Source organism: Hetaerina americana, unplaced genomic scaffold (genome assembly GCF_022747635.1).
Source record: "Hetaerina americana unplaced genomic scaffold, ioHetAmer1.1.p SCAF_7, whole genome shotgun sequence".
Classification (NCBI taxonomy): Eukaryota; Metazoa; Arthropoda; class Insecta; order Odonata; family Calopterygidae; genus Hetaerina; species Hetaerina americana.
The window spans coordinates 13,927,130-13,943,839 of NW_027287316.1; the positions used below are offsets into that span (position 1 = coordinate 13,927,130).

The window sequence follows — 16,710 nt, forward strand, 5'->3', positions numbered from 1 at the left end:
GTTATTGTTTCCCAGGAAGATCTGGTACCCGAAAAATCTCATAGCTTGGGTGGAGCTGCAGGTGCCCAGAGACTTGCTTGGGAATTGAAGCGGGGACCCTCCGGTCAGTAGTCCAATGCTCTACTCCCTGGACTACCGCGACCCACCTATATATATATATAAGTATGTGTATTTATATATACACACACACACACACACACACATATATATATATGTATATATATATATATATATATATATATATATATATATATATATACATGCATATACATACACACATATACATACATGCATACATACAGATATAAATTAAGGATACAACTACACATACCCACATACTCAAAGTAAATGACAGTGAAGATAGAGAGCAATAAAATAAGGAAAGTCTAAGCAAAGAATGAGGTTTGTGGGAAAAGCTAGGGAGAGGGTGGCATTGCTCAGCTAATAAAAACCCACGTAGGAAAAACACCCACAAAGAGAAGGGGGGTGTGAAAAACCTGTGAAAACCCTATTAATTAGAGGAAAGATACATGCACATCGTAGCAATCATTTTCACACAGTATACATATTATTAATTTACTGAAATTGTAATGGAGAAATTAAATATATTGGCAACACATGCAGAGTAATAAGAAGCCTAATATTACTAAAAATAATGATGCAAACTCATACTGCTTGAGATGACAAAACAAAGAAGTAGGAACAGTGATCTGAATAGCAGCTGAGTGGAATGATTTCTGATGACTTGTTTAGTTTTGTTATGCAGTTTTTTGAAGATATTGGAGGAGCATATTGAGGAAGGTCTTTCAGAGGGAGGGTTGAAACATAAATATTCGGTGAAAGTGGTAGCTGGAAGAATAGAAGCCGAGGGGGATGAGGCTAGCACGAATCTAATTCGAGTGAACGAGTTGAATACGATACCATGGAGGTGACTATTGGCAAAAAATAAATTTGGGGCATACATAATCTTGCCTTGGGTAGGCGAGAAAACAGGTGATCTACAAGTATGCATTCCGTTTTATTTGCATCGTTTGTTTTATTGCAGTGGTGCCATACCAGATTATTTTGCTGAATTTCTAGCTTTTCTGAAGCGCTCTCTCTATCCCATTCTCTCCCATCTTGCCTTACATGAAAAATAAATGATTTTAACCCTTTGTATCATTGCGAAACTTCAACACGCACTCTTCCGAAGAGCTATAAATACAATTTTCTCAATGTTTAGCATTTTTGTAAACGCCCAGTTTCAAGAACATTATTTCCCATAAAAGGGATTTCAGTTTTGTATATCTTCTATGCATTTGTGAAGAATACTGGATTGCATCGAGTCTGCATTTTACTGATGGCTTATTCAAAGTTCAGCACAATGAGAATTAAAATATGTGCCATATCCACTTAAGGCTTTAGTGCACTCATAGATTGTTCATGTTATTCTGAAATAGTTTATAATTAAATATTGAACAGGAATAAAGATGACATTTTTATAAATAAAAACCACAGTGGGCATGGAACAATGGTATATACCACTGAAAACAGATTTACACGCCTGAAAAAGTGCTTGAAAATTGTGATGGGTATGAATGAAATAGTCCATTTATATTTATTTTCTCAATTGGAAAACATGTAATCGCCATGAACCGCTTTGAATGATATCTGCATTTGATGTTGTCATCCAAGTTGGTCATTATACCAATATTTGTGTATCATGTAACAGAGAGTCTCTGTATTTTCATTGCATCACATGATAAAAATGTTTGTGTAATTGGTGTGTGTATCATTAAAGCGTTGATACCAAGAGGCAATCTTTAAAGTTTCATATGATTCAGAAGATATGATTTGGATTGAGGTGTCCTTAGTATTTTTAAAACTAAATGTCCTGTGTGGGGAATTCTATCATGCCCACTGGCATGAGTGAAAGTCCTTATACTGGCTGAAGATCATAGGATTTGCTTTCATCAGATCATTTAGATAATAGTACTCAGTATACTATATTCTGCGATTTTCATGGAGATGAATGTTCTATTTTAGGAGAAAAGGATGAGTACTATTTTGAATTAGCAAAAGAAGTGGACTGATGTTGTGAACAGAAGGCCCTGGTTCCTTTACTAACTAAAGAGCATAGGGTTTACTCAGATAACAATTTATAGAGGGTCATTTGAAGTATATTTTATGATTTTCAGGGAGTTTAATGCTCTGATTTAGCATGAGTGCTTTTTGGAATTCTTGAATTAAAATGACTGCAGGTGTGAATGAAGACCATGGATCCTATACCAGTGAAAGAGCATAGGTTTTGCTCATATCAGGCATTAGTGTGAGTAATGTTAAGTGTAGCATGTATGTATAGAGATTAATGTTCAGTTTAGCCGTAAAAGTCTATGACATAACAATATTTTGTTTAGTCGGTATTACAAGTTGTTACAACTGATTCATGATTATAAGTACATAAAAATAGGTTTTTAAGGCCATTTGGTGGACTAATTTCTCCTTTACCTGGTAGTTATTGAGCTGGAGTATTTACCAGAATGATATTTTTCTTGATCAGTTTTGTCTCCTTTCAAATCTCTCCTTGGAAATGTAATAGCAACTTTCTTTCACGTCTGGCATCAAGCTTCTAAAGGTATTATTTGGAATTTGGCAGTTGTTAGTTATTTAACCATATTCAGGAGGGTTTATTTGTACCTCTGATAACCAACTTACATTTTTTCTGAATCATCTGTCCTGATGATCCCACATGATAAATATAATGCCATTTTTTAATCACTGACAAAAGACTCAATTGGTACGGAGCTTAAGTCCACAAAACAAGGAAAAACCTTGCTTTTATTCACAAACTGTAGCATTAACAAATTTCAAAAAGAAAAAAATCAAATATAGTACCTATCCATTTGTTTCTTGAACAGGTAAAAGATTATGTGTCATGAAATAATTTGTTTAAGTATCTCATTGAGAATGAATTATTTTTGAGTTAATTTTACTTGTGTGGTATGAACCATTTTTCTTCTAAGCTCTAAAAGATTTTTTTTCTTATGATCATTTTTTTCATCTTCAGTGATCATTCTATTTCAATTCCAATTGCCAAATTGATAGATTGAACTGGCTACCCTCTACTGTTGTGTTTTATTCACATACAGTTAGGGCTTAGTGTGGCATAGGCTCTACACTCACATTCAACCCAACTTTTGGGTTGATAATTGTGGTTACCTAAAGGTTTAAGCTACATTGACTATCTAAGAAGATCCTTTTAAAAGGGAGGATTCTACACATTTAAGCCATCATTTCTATATAATCAGTGTTCCTATTGGAACTTGGTATTTTGTATCATTAGTGTCTCAGACTTTGTTTTTATCCATAGAAAATACAAATTTGTGAATACCTATCTCTGTACTTTGCAAATGATAAATAACCAAGCAAATTTAGATTAACAGCTCATAAGGATTGCCCTTGAAACTGTCTTCTACCTATTGCCATATTTTGCTTTAATGTTTCTGATCATAAATTAATCTGGAATTATGATATCAATATTTTGTTCTTGTAATGCATGACAGGTAATTTGCTGAATCTAAGAAAATTTTTCTCCTTTTAAAGCATTAATATCTAGTTATTTGAAAATCTTTGTAAAACATATCATAAAAATTAAATATTTTATTAGAGTAAAACATTTAAATATCCCTTTGACACTAGTCACTGTGAGCAATCTTGTTAACTGTTATTTCTTGCACATTCTGAATGCGGGTTCAATTTTTCAGGATTTCCCGTAATTTTAAGGATAATTGGAGTATAATAATTAGTGACATGTCATGTATTTATTTCTTGCAAAAGTAATTTACATACACATTAAAATGTGTAGGTACATGATGCCATTGGGACAGGAGTAATACAAAGAAATATTTCACTTTGAAATAATTATTACCTAAGGGAATTACAGAAATGGACTTTTCACTGTAGTACATTTTTATTTGCACAACAGATGACAAAACGTTTATTAAAGAAATTAAACTTAAGAAATATAGATGCCTTGCAAATACTGGAAAATAAAATACTGTTTATTCTTGGGCTTAAAATGAGCTGTTTTTATTAATATTTGAGGAATCAAGAATCGAGAAAATCCACTCTTTTGTTATCAAATTAATTTTCTAAGTTTTTTTTGGATGGTGATAATCCCAATATTTAGTAATAATTTTTAATGTGTCTTTGTAAAAGTCATGATTTATAAAATCCTTTTCATGCATTTTCTAAATTTTGTCGGGGGATACAGAATTTTTGAATCAAAGTTCTTTGTTTTCTTGTGATGAGTTATAATCACCATCAGACACAAAGGGAATGTTACTTTAATTTTTTGGAACTTAAAGATTACTCTCCACGTGGTAATTAATAATAATATTTTCTATTTATTGCGTGTCGTGCACTATCCTCTGGGTGTTCATGGTTTGCCATTGATAACAAATTTCAAAACAACTGGCAAATTTTAACATTTTTGGCTAAGGATGCAGACACAGTTGCACATTAAAGTATTCTAACCCAGGGAATAAATTTTATTTGAGTTCAAATAAATGATATTGTCAACATTAGAAAGAATATATTGGGAAAGATGATGAGAATATTTAAAAAAAAATGTGTTCACTGGTTATTTCATGCTTAAATCCTTGTTTCCTTGGTCTTACTATCTTGTCCTCTAATTATCACATTCACACTTATTAATCATCTAATTATTTTACTCATTCACATTCAACATGAAGTCTTCCAGTTTTGCAAAAAACACACTCAACACTATAAACACTGAATTTGACTGCCCCTCACATTCTAGACACAGAATGTGAATCATTTAGTCAGTTCATATTTAATTTCTTTGCAAGCAAATGAGGTATTTCCTTACTAACCATCACATGCTCTCTTGATTGAAGGGGAAGTCTTGGTAAACTTATCACTTTCAGCTTTCCTGTTAAAATATCCTCGCACTCAATAGATGACAGTTCATCTTCTCTCATTCTGCATCGGCTGTCAGCATTTACCTATATCAAAATAAGTGGAGAATTTAAATTTCTCTCCTATTGATATTACTTCAGAGCTTGAGGATTAGCTACTCTGTCTCCCTGTTCTGGGCTTAACACCCCATCTCCCCGTCTTGGTGCCGCCCAGTCAATGGCAAATAGTCTCCACGGAAGACAACGAAACAAATGCAACTTGGCAAAAATGTCTGAGGCGGGCACATTTGGGAAGTCAGTCTGTTGCTTTCTAAGTCACCTCCTTGAAAGAGCAACTTGCTCTCCCACAACTTTGCAGCCTCTATAGGCTCAACAACAACATTTCTCTCAAACAATCGGGGTAAAAGGAACACTTTAACAATAGGTTAGGACCTTTCCTCCAAACGATCCATCATCCTCATTGGAGTCCTGCCTCTGTCAGCTGATCCCAAGAAGCTTTTCCCAGAGCATCCACTAAAGTTATTTTTTTTAGGAGACATCGTCAAGAGGTAATATAGATAAGGGGTGTGCTACGGCTCTGAAGATTGGATGACAAGCTTCAAGCGGGGCAAAACTGTGTGACTGTGCTTCGACCATGTTTCAGTAGGTCAAGGGTCTTCTTTTTGTCCACCTTGACCTCTTCTATGCATCCAATGAAACCCAAGTAGTACTGAGCAGGAAGGCCAGCTGGCAATGCTGGTGCACCACCTAACAAAATTGAAATTGAGTTTAACCAAGATTATACATAAAATTAGTTCTTGCAAAATGTGCAAATTTCCAAGAAAAAAGGGTCTGATACTGAGGAACTGGTGAAGTATATTCCAATTGAGCACTTTTGGCATACCTATCCAAAGGCGACCACTAGTGTTGAGAAGGGATGCCCCAGGATCTGCCACTCCTCTTTCCGATGGAGTCTCCCCATCGACAGTCAAGGTCCCAATTCTTTTCCTTCGATGAGCCACTAGGGTATGCCATGCACCATCTGTTACTCTGACCTGTGTAGATACAATAAACTTTTGTAATCGCAGAGTCAAAGAGACTAATGAAACACAAGTCACATTTGGTGAATAATTTATTTCAAGAGGTAGTCAAGGGTTGAGATTTGAGATTTGATGACACCAATCTGAACAATTTTAGTTTGCTACTGACAGTTGAAGCACTTTTTTTGACTTCTTAAAAGATAACGGTTTACATTATGTGGCTATTTAATATTTCTTTTGTTTGAAATATCAACTTAGGAAACTATGTTAACTGGCATGTAATTAGCACATTGAATGGTGAGAAAAAGTCAAAATTTTCCCCTGGTGAATATTGATGTGGTTGATTGTATGTGACAAGTACTTATACTAAGTTTTGCAAAAATATTTTCAGAAATATAATAAAAAGAGGAAACAGTTTTAATAATAACAAGGTTATATAACTGATAAACTGAACATTTAAGTACACAAAAATCTCTTACTTGGTGAATATTATGAATATGCTTTGGACAAATTTCTTCCCATTATCACTAAATGCTTTTAGGGAAAATGAATGGACTGTTATTTTTACCCACTGTAAAATTAAATATTTTTGAAGCATATCCAACCTTAGACCGTATTGTTAGAAGATTCTTCTGACGTCCTAAGTTGAAGCTCAACTGAGGATAGCCATTAACAATTGCAACAGCAAAGAAATCTCCTTGCAGTGTGTTTCCTTTGTTGGTCCAAAGAAGGAGACCATTTCCAGGGTCTCCAGGAGGCACTCTAAAACGTATTTGGAAGTGGTTTCGGCGTTCACCCTTCCTCCTATGACAAAAAATACACAAATATCAAAGGCAAGTAGGAGGACTGTAATTTTTCTAATTGTATACATTCTCATAGTGTGGAATGTGAAGTCTTGAAATAATATTGGTGCAGCATCAGAATAATTAGTCATAATTCTGAAATGGAGTTTAGAAATCGTCTCATAAACATGCAAAAAGAAATTGTTTAAAAAAAAACAAAAATCATACACTATAAATAGATAACTATATGCTAATGAAATAATTATATTCTAATCATATTATCACATGATTATTGGAGCATAATTATGAAGTGCTATTATAACGTATTATATAAAGTATAATTATATTCTCATAGTATACACTTTAATCATAATCTATGGCCTCATGCATGTTCTAAATAAATCTAATTCTGTAAGCTGCATGCTTAAATTGTTATCACTCATGCCAGATGATTTACTCATGACGTATGGAGAGCATCAAAATCCGTGCAGGATATTTTCTTACCCTTTATCAAAGAAATCAACATCATCTTCATCATACATGTCTTCTTCATCTTCATTACCATATTCCTCACTCATTTCCTCATCCATATCTACACCTTCCTCATCCTCTTCACCCTCATCAATTTCATCCTCTTCCAACTCGAAGCTAGTTTGGTTAGTTGTGTTAGTTCTAAGAATGCAAGTTAAATTATGGTATTAAGTAGCTATTCTTACATGATGTTATTCTACCCTGACACTTGAGATGTTAGTAAGTTACATTATTGGTTACATTGTAATGAATAAAGTTAGATTGCCTTAATTTTAGAAAGAAAGAATATGTACATTTTCAGATATTCAAGACATTCCATCTTCTGTTAATGCCAAAACCAAGAATTTTTTCCTACCACACATGGCAGGCCTATGAAATCAAGTGACAATACATAAAATTCAATATACATTGCACCCAAAATATTCATGGGGAATAATTTTTAAAAGGCTGATATAGTCCCAACGGTAAATTGAAAAGTGCCACTTTTGGTTTCCAACTTCTCATCTGAGTTCCTATGACAAGGTTTCTGGGAAAAAATTGGCAAGATTTGCGGAATACTATATCTGTTCATTGAGGTATTAAAATTATCTAGTTTTTTTTTTAAGTGTATTAGTTTCTAATCATTTCATTACAATAATTTAACATGTCCAAGGCTCACACAGTTGAATTTGTTCCTGTAATAAATTAAATTCTTGTGTCCATTAAAATTTAATTCAATAAGTTATTTTACCTAAAAGAGCACACAAAATTTCCTTAAAAATCACTCACTATAGCATATTTAAATCTTAACATATGAACTTATATAAATTAACATGCATATTGGGAGTTGTCTTGATGTACATGCTCTGCTTATATCAATCTGAATTAGATGCATGTTCCAACTTAAGTACTGCTTGAACTTAATATATATTGGAGCAGACCCCAGCAGCATTTCCAGAAACAAATTATTTGATGCAATTTTCTTAATTTTGCAGTATTAAATTGAGTTTAGAGGCCATAAACATCAATGTACAGGCAGGTATGTTGCAATTAAACACTGACATGTTGGAAATGTGCAAGAGTGTGTTCAAATTGCCCTAATGTACCTACCCACTTAAATTGTTTGATCATGATTTTTTGTTGCATATTTAAAAAAGGCAGTTTAATGTATTGTTGAAATAAACTTAAGGTTTATTGGAATTTTATTCTTGCCAATAAAACTAAATATTATAGCATTACATTCAGAAAACAGTAGTAGAGAATTCTCTCTACAGCATATCTAATTATAAATACCCAAGTAGGAAAAATAATTCAATAAATTCTGAGTTTGAAGTGAAATGTTGGCAGAAAAACAAAGGAGGTAGCCAAATAAAAGCCATAATTTATAGTTGATGACCATATCTATGGAAGAAAGGTTAAAGTATGAAGCATACAAATGTGACACTTCTCAATTTGTCTAAGGAGTTTTAAAAATTACTGTAACTAACTTTTTATCCAACAGTGCTGACAAAGCTTTTTGAAATTATAAATGCACATATTACTAAGGAATTGTTAGAAGAATGGAAAATGGAAGCATAAAATTAGTAAAGGCTCAGGTAACTTATTTTTGTGTACACATGCACATTTCCTGAAAGTTCAAGCATTTGGATTGGCTAACTCCATTAATGAATAGTTAAATTACACTTACCCTTTGTAGAGCCTACTGTGGAACAGCAAGAATGTCTCTCCAGTGAATCTTATTGGTCTTGTCATACCTATGTCTTCAACAGCTACAAGTTAATGCAAAGACATAAATATCAATTGAAAGCATGATAAATAGGAAATATAACTACAGCCCTAATTTTTAATGCAAAATGTATAACTATCATTAATAAAGAATTAAAAATACTTTAACAGAGGATTAGTTAGTACTTTTGCACCTATCATTAAAAGTATTTGAAACAGTAGATTTATTCAAGGCAATCGATGAGATATAAGCTGTGGAATATGAAAGAAAGTGGACTTTTTCATAATGTTTAATTCTTAGTTTTTACTAAGAATGGCAGAATAGGTCTGGGGATGAAGGATCTAGTCAAATCTGACAATGGCAAAGTGAAAATATTGTTTTATTTTGTTATTTACAAAATCAAATTTTAAAAAATGAGTTTTTCTTGCGTAAATATTCTCTACCCAAAACATTTTTGAGATAATGAACAAAATTTAGATGACCATTCAACAAAATATTGTAGTTTGAACCTTCAAGCACAAGAAAGTTCAATGACATGCTACAAAGTGATCAGGCACAAAATAGATTACATTATAAACAATATTGAATTTGATTTTAAAACTGATAGCATGAAAGGATTTTGACAATATTTCTAACATATTTGCCTATATTCTTGCACAATACGGGTTACTCCACTTACCTGTTTCACATCGTTCCCCTATAAAGGCAGCAGGGCATCGGCAGATGAATTTAGACAACAGAGGCCTGCACAGCCCTCCATTGAGGCAGGTAGGGCTGGAAAAATCTGGAGCCCAACCAGGAGAGGTTGCCCATTCAGCCGAGAAAGTTGAAAACAGAGCAGAGTCATTTTCCATTGGGTGCCCTGGGTGGCAAGGCGGTCCTTCGTAACGCCCTATGTGACCTCCTGTGGCACGTGCATGACCTGTTGGTCCAGCACCTGCACCTTCATGTATTTCCCCATTGACTACCAATCGCTGGATTGCTCCCCGGAAACCATATTTTACTCCCGAGTCACGGCTCACTTCAACTGCCTCCCTAATGAGGGAAGAGAGAAAAAAACAGATTAGCTCTAGTGATAAAAAAAAAAAGATAAATAAGGAGGATTCAGTAATTTTTTATGGGATCACTCTTCATGTATATTCATGTTATCAAAACAGATGATCGAAGGTCATTTGTAGAAATCTAAAAGTCAACTATAATTAGGAAAAAAGTTGAAAAATTACTTTTCATGATAGTATTTGGTGCCTACAAATTTTCTCCTCTGATCAATACAGAATATAGAAATAAAGTGAATACTTACGGAATCCCACCAACATAGAGAGGTAGATCCAAGTTCAGTTCACTGAGCGGTGGCCCTGAGGACCCTCTGGTGATAATTCCATTGTCCACTTGGAGTGACCCTTCACGTTCCAACCGACTTGCCTTCACAGCATGCCACTCATTCAGAGTAATTTTATCGGGGGAGCTGTATAAGGGGATGAGAAATGCATCTATTACATTTGAACAACTCATGATGACTTTTTTCCTTATAAACATAAGGTATGTTCATATATATATATTAAGTGCCATTCACTAACTTGATGGAAAACCTATTGTAATTGAATACAAACAGGTGTTCATTTTATTTATGACCATCGATATACACAATGTGGTTATGTATGGTTATATATTGTATAAGATGGAGAATGACTAGAAATATTTATGACTGTGATCATAACAGCGATATTAATATGAACAGCATCTCTTTAAGGATTATCTAAACAATATACATTTTAAATTTGGTCTATATGACTCAATGCACTTCATTTGTATTCAACTTAACAGCTTACTGAATGCACCACAGAGAATGTTTGAGAAAGTGTTGTGATTGTTTTAGCAAGAAAATTTATGGTTCAACTTTTACTGCGGGGAATTATATGCAGCACACTTTGTATTTGAGGGATTTAACAATTTGCTGGATATGCCCTGGAGAGCATTTGAGAAAGTTTTGTGGTTACAATGACAACAATTGGTTCTGTACGATGACAATGCATGAACAGCATCAAACTTCTCTTCATTAATCAAAATATTACATAAGTCACTTTTATTTTATTTGTGTGTTTATAATCTATAGGATATAGTAGTGCACTAATAAATTTCTCTTCTTCCATTAGCATGTATTCAAGAAAAAATTAGAGATAATTCAAATCAAATACCAACTGAATACAGCTACATGTGTTGGGTAGCATCATTGAGCCATGCTAAATTTGAGTTTCTCTTTTCATGATTGCCAGTTATTGTCTCGATATTCCCGCAGGAGTAACAATTGTGCATATTTACTACTTGTTGTGCAGGATATTGTTAGCCTCTCTTCACTTACGTAATATTTGCAATTCCACTGCCAAGGTCAAATAAAAATTGAAGATGCCCGGACACAAGGTTGAGTGCCACAAAGTCAGACCTCCTGATTATTGGACTCAAGAGTGGTAATTGAGCAGAGACAGCGGACACAGCGGATGGTGGTGCTGGAGGATGAGGGGCTGGAGGTAGCTGAGCAGCATACAGGAGAAGACCATTAGGCTTCCTTGCCAGGAACCAAACCTCAATCGAGAGTGAGCGACCAACACCTTCTGGTCTTGGCAGTTCAACCCATGATGTCGAAGGGCTCTCTCCACCCGAGCGACCAAAGTCTGCCACAAAGGTCTCCTCTTGCTCTTCCTCTGAATTAGCAGAAAGAGACAGCTTTGATTAAGAATGCTACGGTAAACTCGGAAAATAGGATCAACTCTCGATTACCCATGCTAATTGATGCATGAGGAAGCTTTAATAATAAAAAAATATGGATAACCAAAATATGGTAGTGATATATACATGGAGACTCTCTTTATTTATTCCTTGCGATTTATTCAAGTTGTCTTAACATTGGAAGCACACTTTTCCATTTTTCTACCATTTTTATAAGGGTGGAATTATAGTTTCATAAGAACCTACTAAGAACATAGAACTAATATCAAGTGAATAGCAGAACATATTTTCCTCAGAAACTTGAACTGATCAAGTTACCAGGAAAAACAAATGATAGATTGAGGCTGAATATAATGATCACAGACACAGATCAATATTCAACATCTGATACTAATTAAAGTAATGGAGTGGAGATAGTTAATGCATTATTTGTTGCATGGTGAAACTGTGTATTTGGTTGTATATGAGAATATCGAACTCTCACGGCTAATAAATACAAGGGAAACAATGATGGCTAAGTACAAAGAGTAAAAAAAATGCTGAAATTAAACCATTGAATTCTATGGACAATTTTGATTTTATGATATTGATAACATTTAAGAAAGCCCAAGTGTTGCAGACTTTTTTCAGCGTTTTCAGAGTTTTAAATCATCTAATTATCTTGATGATTGTAAATTAATTAAAATTTTGATGTACTGGGAAGAGAATAGCAAGAATATTTGAGAGATTATGGTATTTTGAAAATATGAACAGTGTATAATGGCTTTCATTCATAAGATATCACTCCAGACTTTGATCACACCAAATGCCCAATATATATATACTTTGGAGCACAAAAAATTGTCTGCTGTAATCATGGAATTGTTTGCAGATGGATGTACATAGCTTCTCCATTTGTGAACAGATACAAAGGAAAATACCCCAATATTTCAATATATTTCAGTATTTTACTGGGTATTTGCTTCCCATCAATTTTTGTTGCTTCATAATTTAGTCCGAGTATAAACCCTGAGGCTGAAATCTCTAAAAAAATATGTAGCAATCGATTAAATAGCAGTAAGGTTAAATTTCTCATCCCAAGTTAATTTATTAAATTACTCCTTTTGGCATGACTAAGCTGTATCATGATGAACATATTAAATCAAACCAAGTTTAAATGTCTCATTTCAATAATATTTTGATTTTATGAGCTGGATTGAGTGAAATTTTAATTTTCAAAAGAATAATTAACTTGCATGAGGTATTCAAAGTTAATGATAAATTTAATTTTCTGAATGTAACAGATTGATTCAAACATAACTCCCCACTGAAATGTCAAGAAATACTAAGCAGCATTATTTAAAAGCTTGAAGTTAATTTTGAACATGTATCATAAAAATGTGGTCCCTTGTATTTTAGTGAGTAATTTCGCAAACATAATTTTGGTTGAACACTTGGAGGACATCCATACAGGATCTTTTTATTGTATACGCCCATATCTTATGATATATTATTTGAGATCAAAAAGTAAAATATTGCATATGAAATCTTAGGCATGTTTTTATCACCTCTACTTCAGGTCATTATTTAATTTATGTCGATAAGTATAGTAGCCACCAGTAGTTAAGAGAGTTGAATAAACAGCTGTTACAAGTAATTCTCTGTCTTGGGCATCTAAAACTCTGTAGACCTAGTGACAAACAACATTTACATGGTTTACAAAGAGTAATGAAAATCCACGGATACTTTTCACTGCAATGCCCAATTTTCCTTAATCACCTCCAGAACTATAATAACATGATTCAGTTTGAAGAATTTAATTTTTTAGTGTGTCTGGATTAATTTCAATGCTAACCTGGATATTTGTGTCTTTAATCTAAAAGTTATAAAACCATAAACACAGTAATCAACCCGAAGGTCGGTTTAGTAGGTGATGGTAGAGATCACCCAGTACTAAGCCCTATACGGCGTGTGAAAATTCACACATCAGGGTAGGGGGCCAGTTCCTTTCCCTGTGCCGGTTATGGTTTCCCAGGAAGACCTGGTACCCGAAAAATCACTTTAGCTTGGGTGGAGCTGCAGGTGCCCAGAGTGCCTTGCCTGGGAATCGAACCCGGGGCCTCCGGTCAGCAGTCCAACGCTCCACCCACTGGACTACCGCGACCCTTAAAAGTTATATCAAATCTATACTATGCATGAAATTAAAAGTTGCCTAAAATCAACTTGTTAGCTTAAGTTTGATTACATGAAAGCCAAAGTCTGATTCAAGGGAAAAGATTTGTAATGACTATGGCATTGACTGCCTCTTTTAACTCATTCTATTTATTATTCATATAAGACCCATGACTTTGAAGTGACTGCTAGATAAATCAAGAAGATGCTACCTTACATGGATGCATGACGCAGATAAAATACCTCAATATGCATTTTCAACTCCTAAAAAATTATGTATTTTCCACTTACGCTCATTACAAAGCCGTCCTTTCCAGCCAGGAGCACAGCGGCACTCAAAACCTCCTCTTGGCGGTGGTAATGGAGAGCAAGTGGATCCAACTGCACATGGGTTGGGGGAGCAAGGATTCATTCGAATCTCACAACGTTCACCTATATTTGGAAATCAGAAAGCAAATATAAAGATAAAAGATTAAGGGACTGTGAATGGGAATAAGAAATTGAACATCTTCACTGAAGATTAAACTTTGTATGCATTTTTTACATTATGTAAGTAAATTCATTTAGTACTATGCACGTAAATGTTAAAGTATGCGAGCATGACATTATGACTGGTACATACATTTAGCCTCAATAATTATCAAATTATGTTTTCCAAAAATCAGCCACCATACAAAGTAGGTTTATGAGTCCAGATGTGTAGCATAGTATTTTCTCTGCAGCTAAATCGCCATTATTATATTTTTCATGAATTAATTTAGATGATTTATAACAAGCTGAGACTGTTAAGACATAATTAGATGCAAAATTTTGTACCATCAATTGTATTTTTCTCATGCAGTCATACTTCATCCACCATTAGCTTGAAAATCTATTACTTCATCATTTAATTAATTTGTTTCCATATCAATATGCAGCATAGATGGATGATAAATAAAAAAGGGGCAAATGTAAATCATGCAATTTATAGGATACCAACTAGCTATGCTCCTCAGAGTGAAGGTTTGATGCACTAAGATAGGACTTCACAGGGGTTTCAATACACAGATTTGTATTATGAGGAAAAAATCTCAAGGGTACTATTCAGTTTTTGATACAAGTGATGGATTCTATACAGATTATCATAAAAAACCTATAAATAACTTTATCATTACAACAGTATTATACAATTCAATTATAAAATGGAATATAATAGTGTCATATCATATCATGTAATGTAGCATAATATTCTGTAATGTAATATCATACTTGTATTTTATTGTATACAATACATATGCATACTTCATCATATTTTACTGGAACATAAAAGATTGAAACTATTCAAGTAATTATCCTTAGATTTAATGGTGGCAATCTGATCATCTCAAGATGGAATACTAAATCATTAATTTCCTCCAACCTGGTGACTATTGGTTAGAGTGTCAAAGTTACCATGATGACCAATTTTAACCTAATAGTAAAGTGCAAATGAGCAATATTAAGCATATGGGCACAGCAGCCACCTACCTGGTGTCTCTACTGAAAGGAATAAATTAGCTCATTTGCATAACATTTTTTAGAAAAATCATTGCTGAAGATTTAGAAATATAGTTGAAGACACAAAACAATGGATCTGAAAAAGGTATCTTGGTGTAATAGTATGATTCCAATGAGACTATTCCTATTAATACCTGAGAATTCGGGTGGGCACAAGCAGAGGAAGTGGGTGGTGTCAATGGGCCTACAAGTGGCTGCATGAGCACATGGCAGGGCAGCACAAGGATTTTCTCCACACTCAGCAACTCCAACTGCTTCTTCCACGAGAGCATCCCTACCCTCATGCAGTTCTACCACTCTTCGCCCTACTTTAAGGCGTCGTATGCAGCCGGTCAAACCTACTGATGTCCCAATATTTTCAAATACCCTGAAAAATAATAGGCCATATGAATTGATTTTAACAGTCCAATATTCAAATATGCTGTATTCACTACTTTAATCATTGCGAATGCAATTGATCAGTGCTAGTGCTTTGCACAAAATGGCATAACAAAACCATTTTTAGGGCATAGATCAGGTCAATACATGGCATATGCGGCATTGTCCAAGTTTTGAATAGTACGTCATTTTTATTATCAAATAGAAACAAAAAGTTAATGCCACGCCACTAACTAAAGGTTTCTTAAGCAAAAATCTTAAACTCTTTGAGATGATTAGAGATTAAGGATTGATTTTTCTCCATATTTTGCCAAAACAGCTTTTAATATCACATCTCATGATAATTCAATTTTAGCAATAAACTGCTGGCAAGTTTGGCATTTTGAGATGTTTCATTCTTAATTTATTTTTCCTTTTGGTTTAAGATAAGTTCTTTTTGGAGGTTTCCTCATTTCCATTTTTGAAAATCCTTATCTTCATGGAATGGTATATGTTTAATGCATGTGTAAAACTGGTGTAAATTTATAACCTATTTTTGCATTTTTTAGCCATGTATTTCGGTTGAATGCAGATGAAATATATAGTTTATTCATCTAAATCTAATATATCTATAAAAAATTGAGAAAGGTCAATAAAAATTATTTTACTCATGATAAAAATACTTTGATCAATATCATGTTTGCGGTTAAAAGTTGAAATCTATTGGTGAAGCTTGGAAAGATGTAATCACTTGGTAAATTTATTTATCAAGCAGCATGACACAATTTGAAAACACATCTTCAAGTTATTCAAGCACTGAAACATGTTCTGCTGCTCAATAAATGTTATGCAATTTAACAGAATGGTAATATCTTTCTTCATTTTGGATGGAATTACATTTGCTTACAGGTTTATGCAATCAACTTATTCTACATGTTAGCCAGCACCCATAAAATTGGCACTTGGTGTATCCCTTCTGTTAAACT

General features: G+C 33.9%; 1 protein-coding gene across 1 annotated transcript in view; it reads right to left on the minus strand.

The window, feature by feature from the left end:
- Positions 1-3,805: 3,805 nt before the first annotated feature.
- The window catches only part of LOC139696544 (agrin-like), a 161,880-nt gene continuing 148,975 nt past the window's right edge, over positions 3,806-16,710 (minus strand). Inside the window, exons 16-25 of the mRNA XM_071595348.1 lie at positions 15,502-15,734; positions 14,123-14,263; positions 11,316-11,655; positions 10,257-10,421; positions 9,636-9,991; positions 8,918-8,999; positions 7,225-7,392; positions 6,544-6,742; positions 5,803-5,953; positions 3,806-5,666 (exon numbers count right to left, since the gene is read on the minus strand). Coding sequence (XP_071451449.1) covers positions 5,518-5,666; positions 5,803-5,953; positions 6,544-6,742; positions 7,225-7,392; positions 8,918-8,999; positions 9,636-9,991; positions 10,257-10,421; positions 11,316-11,655; positions 14,123-14,263; positions 15,502-15,734 — 1,984 coding nt within the window. The 3' untranslated portion in view covers positions 3,806-5,517. The remainder of the gene's footprint in view (positions 5,667-5,802; positions 5,954-6,543; positions 6,743-7,224; positions 7,393-8,917; positions 9,000-9,635; positions 9,992-10,256; positions 10,422-11,315; positions 11,656-14,122; positions 14,264-15,501; positions 15,735-16,710) is intronic.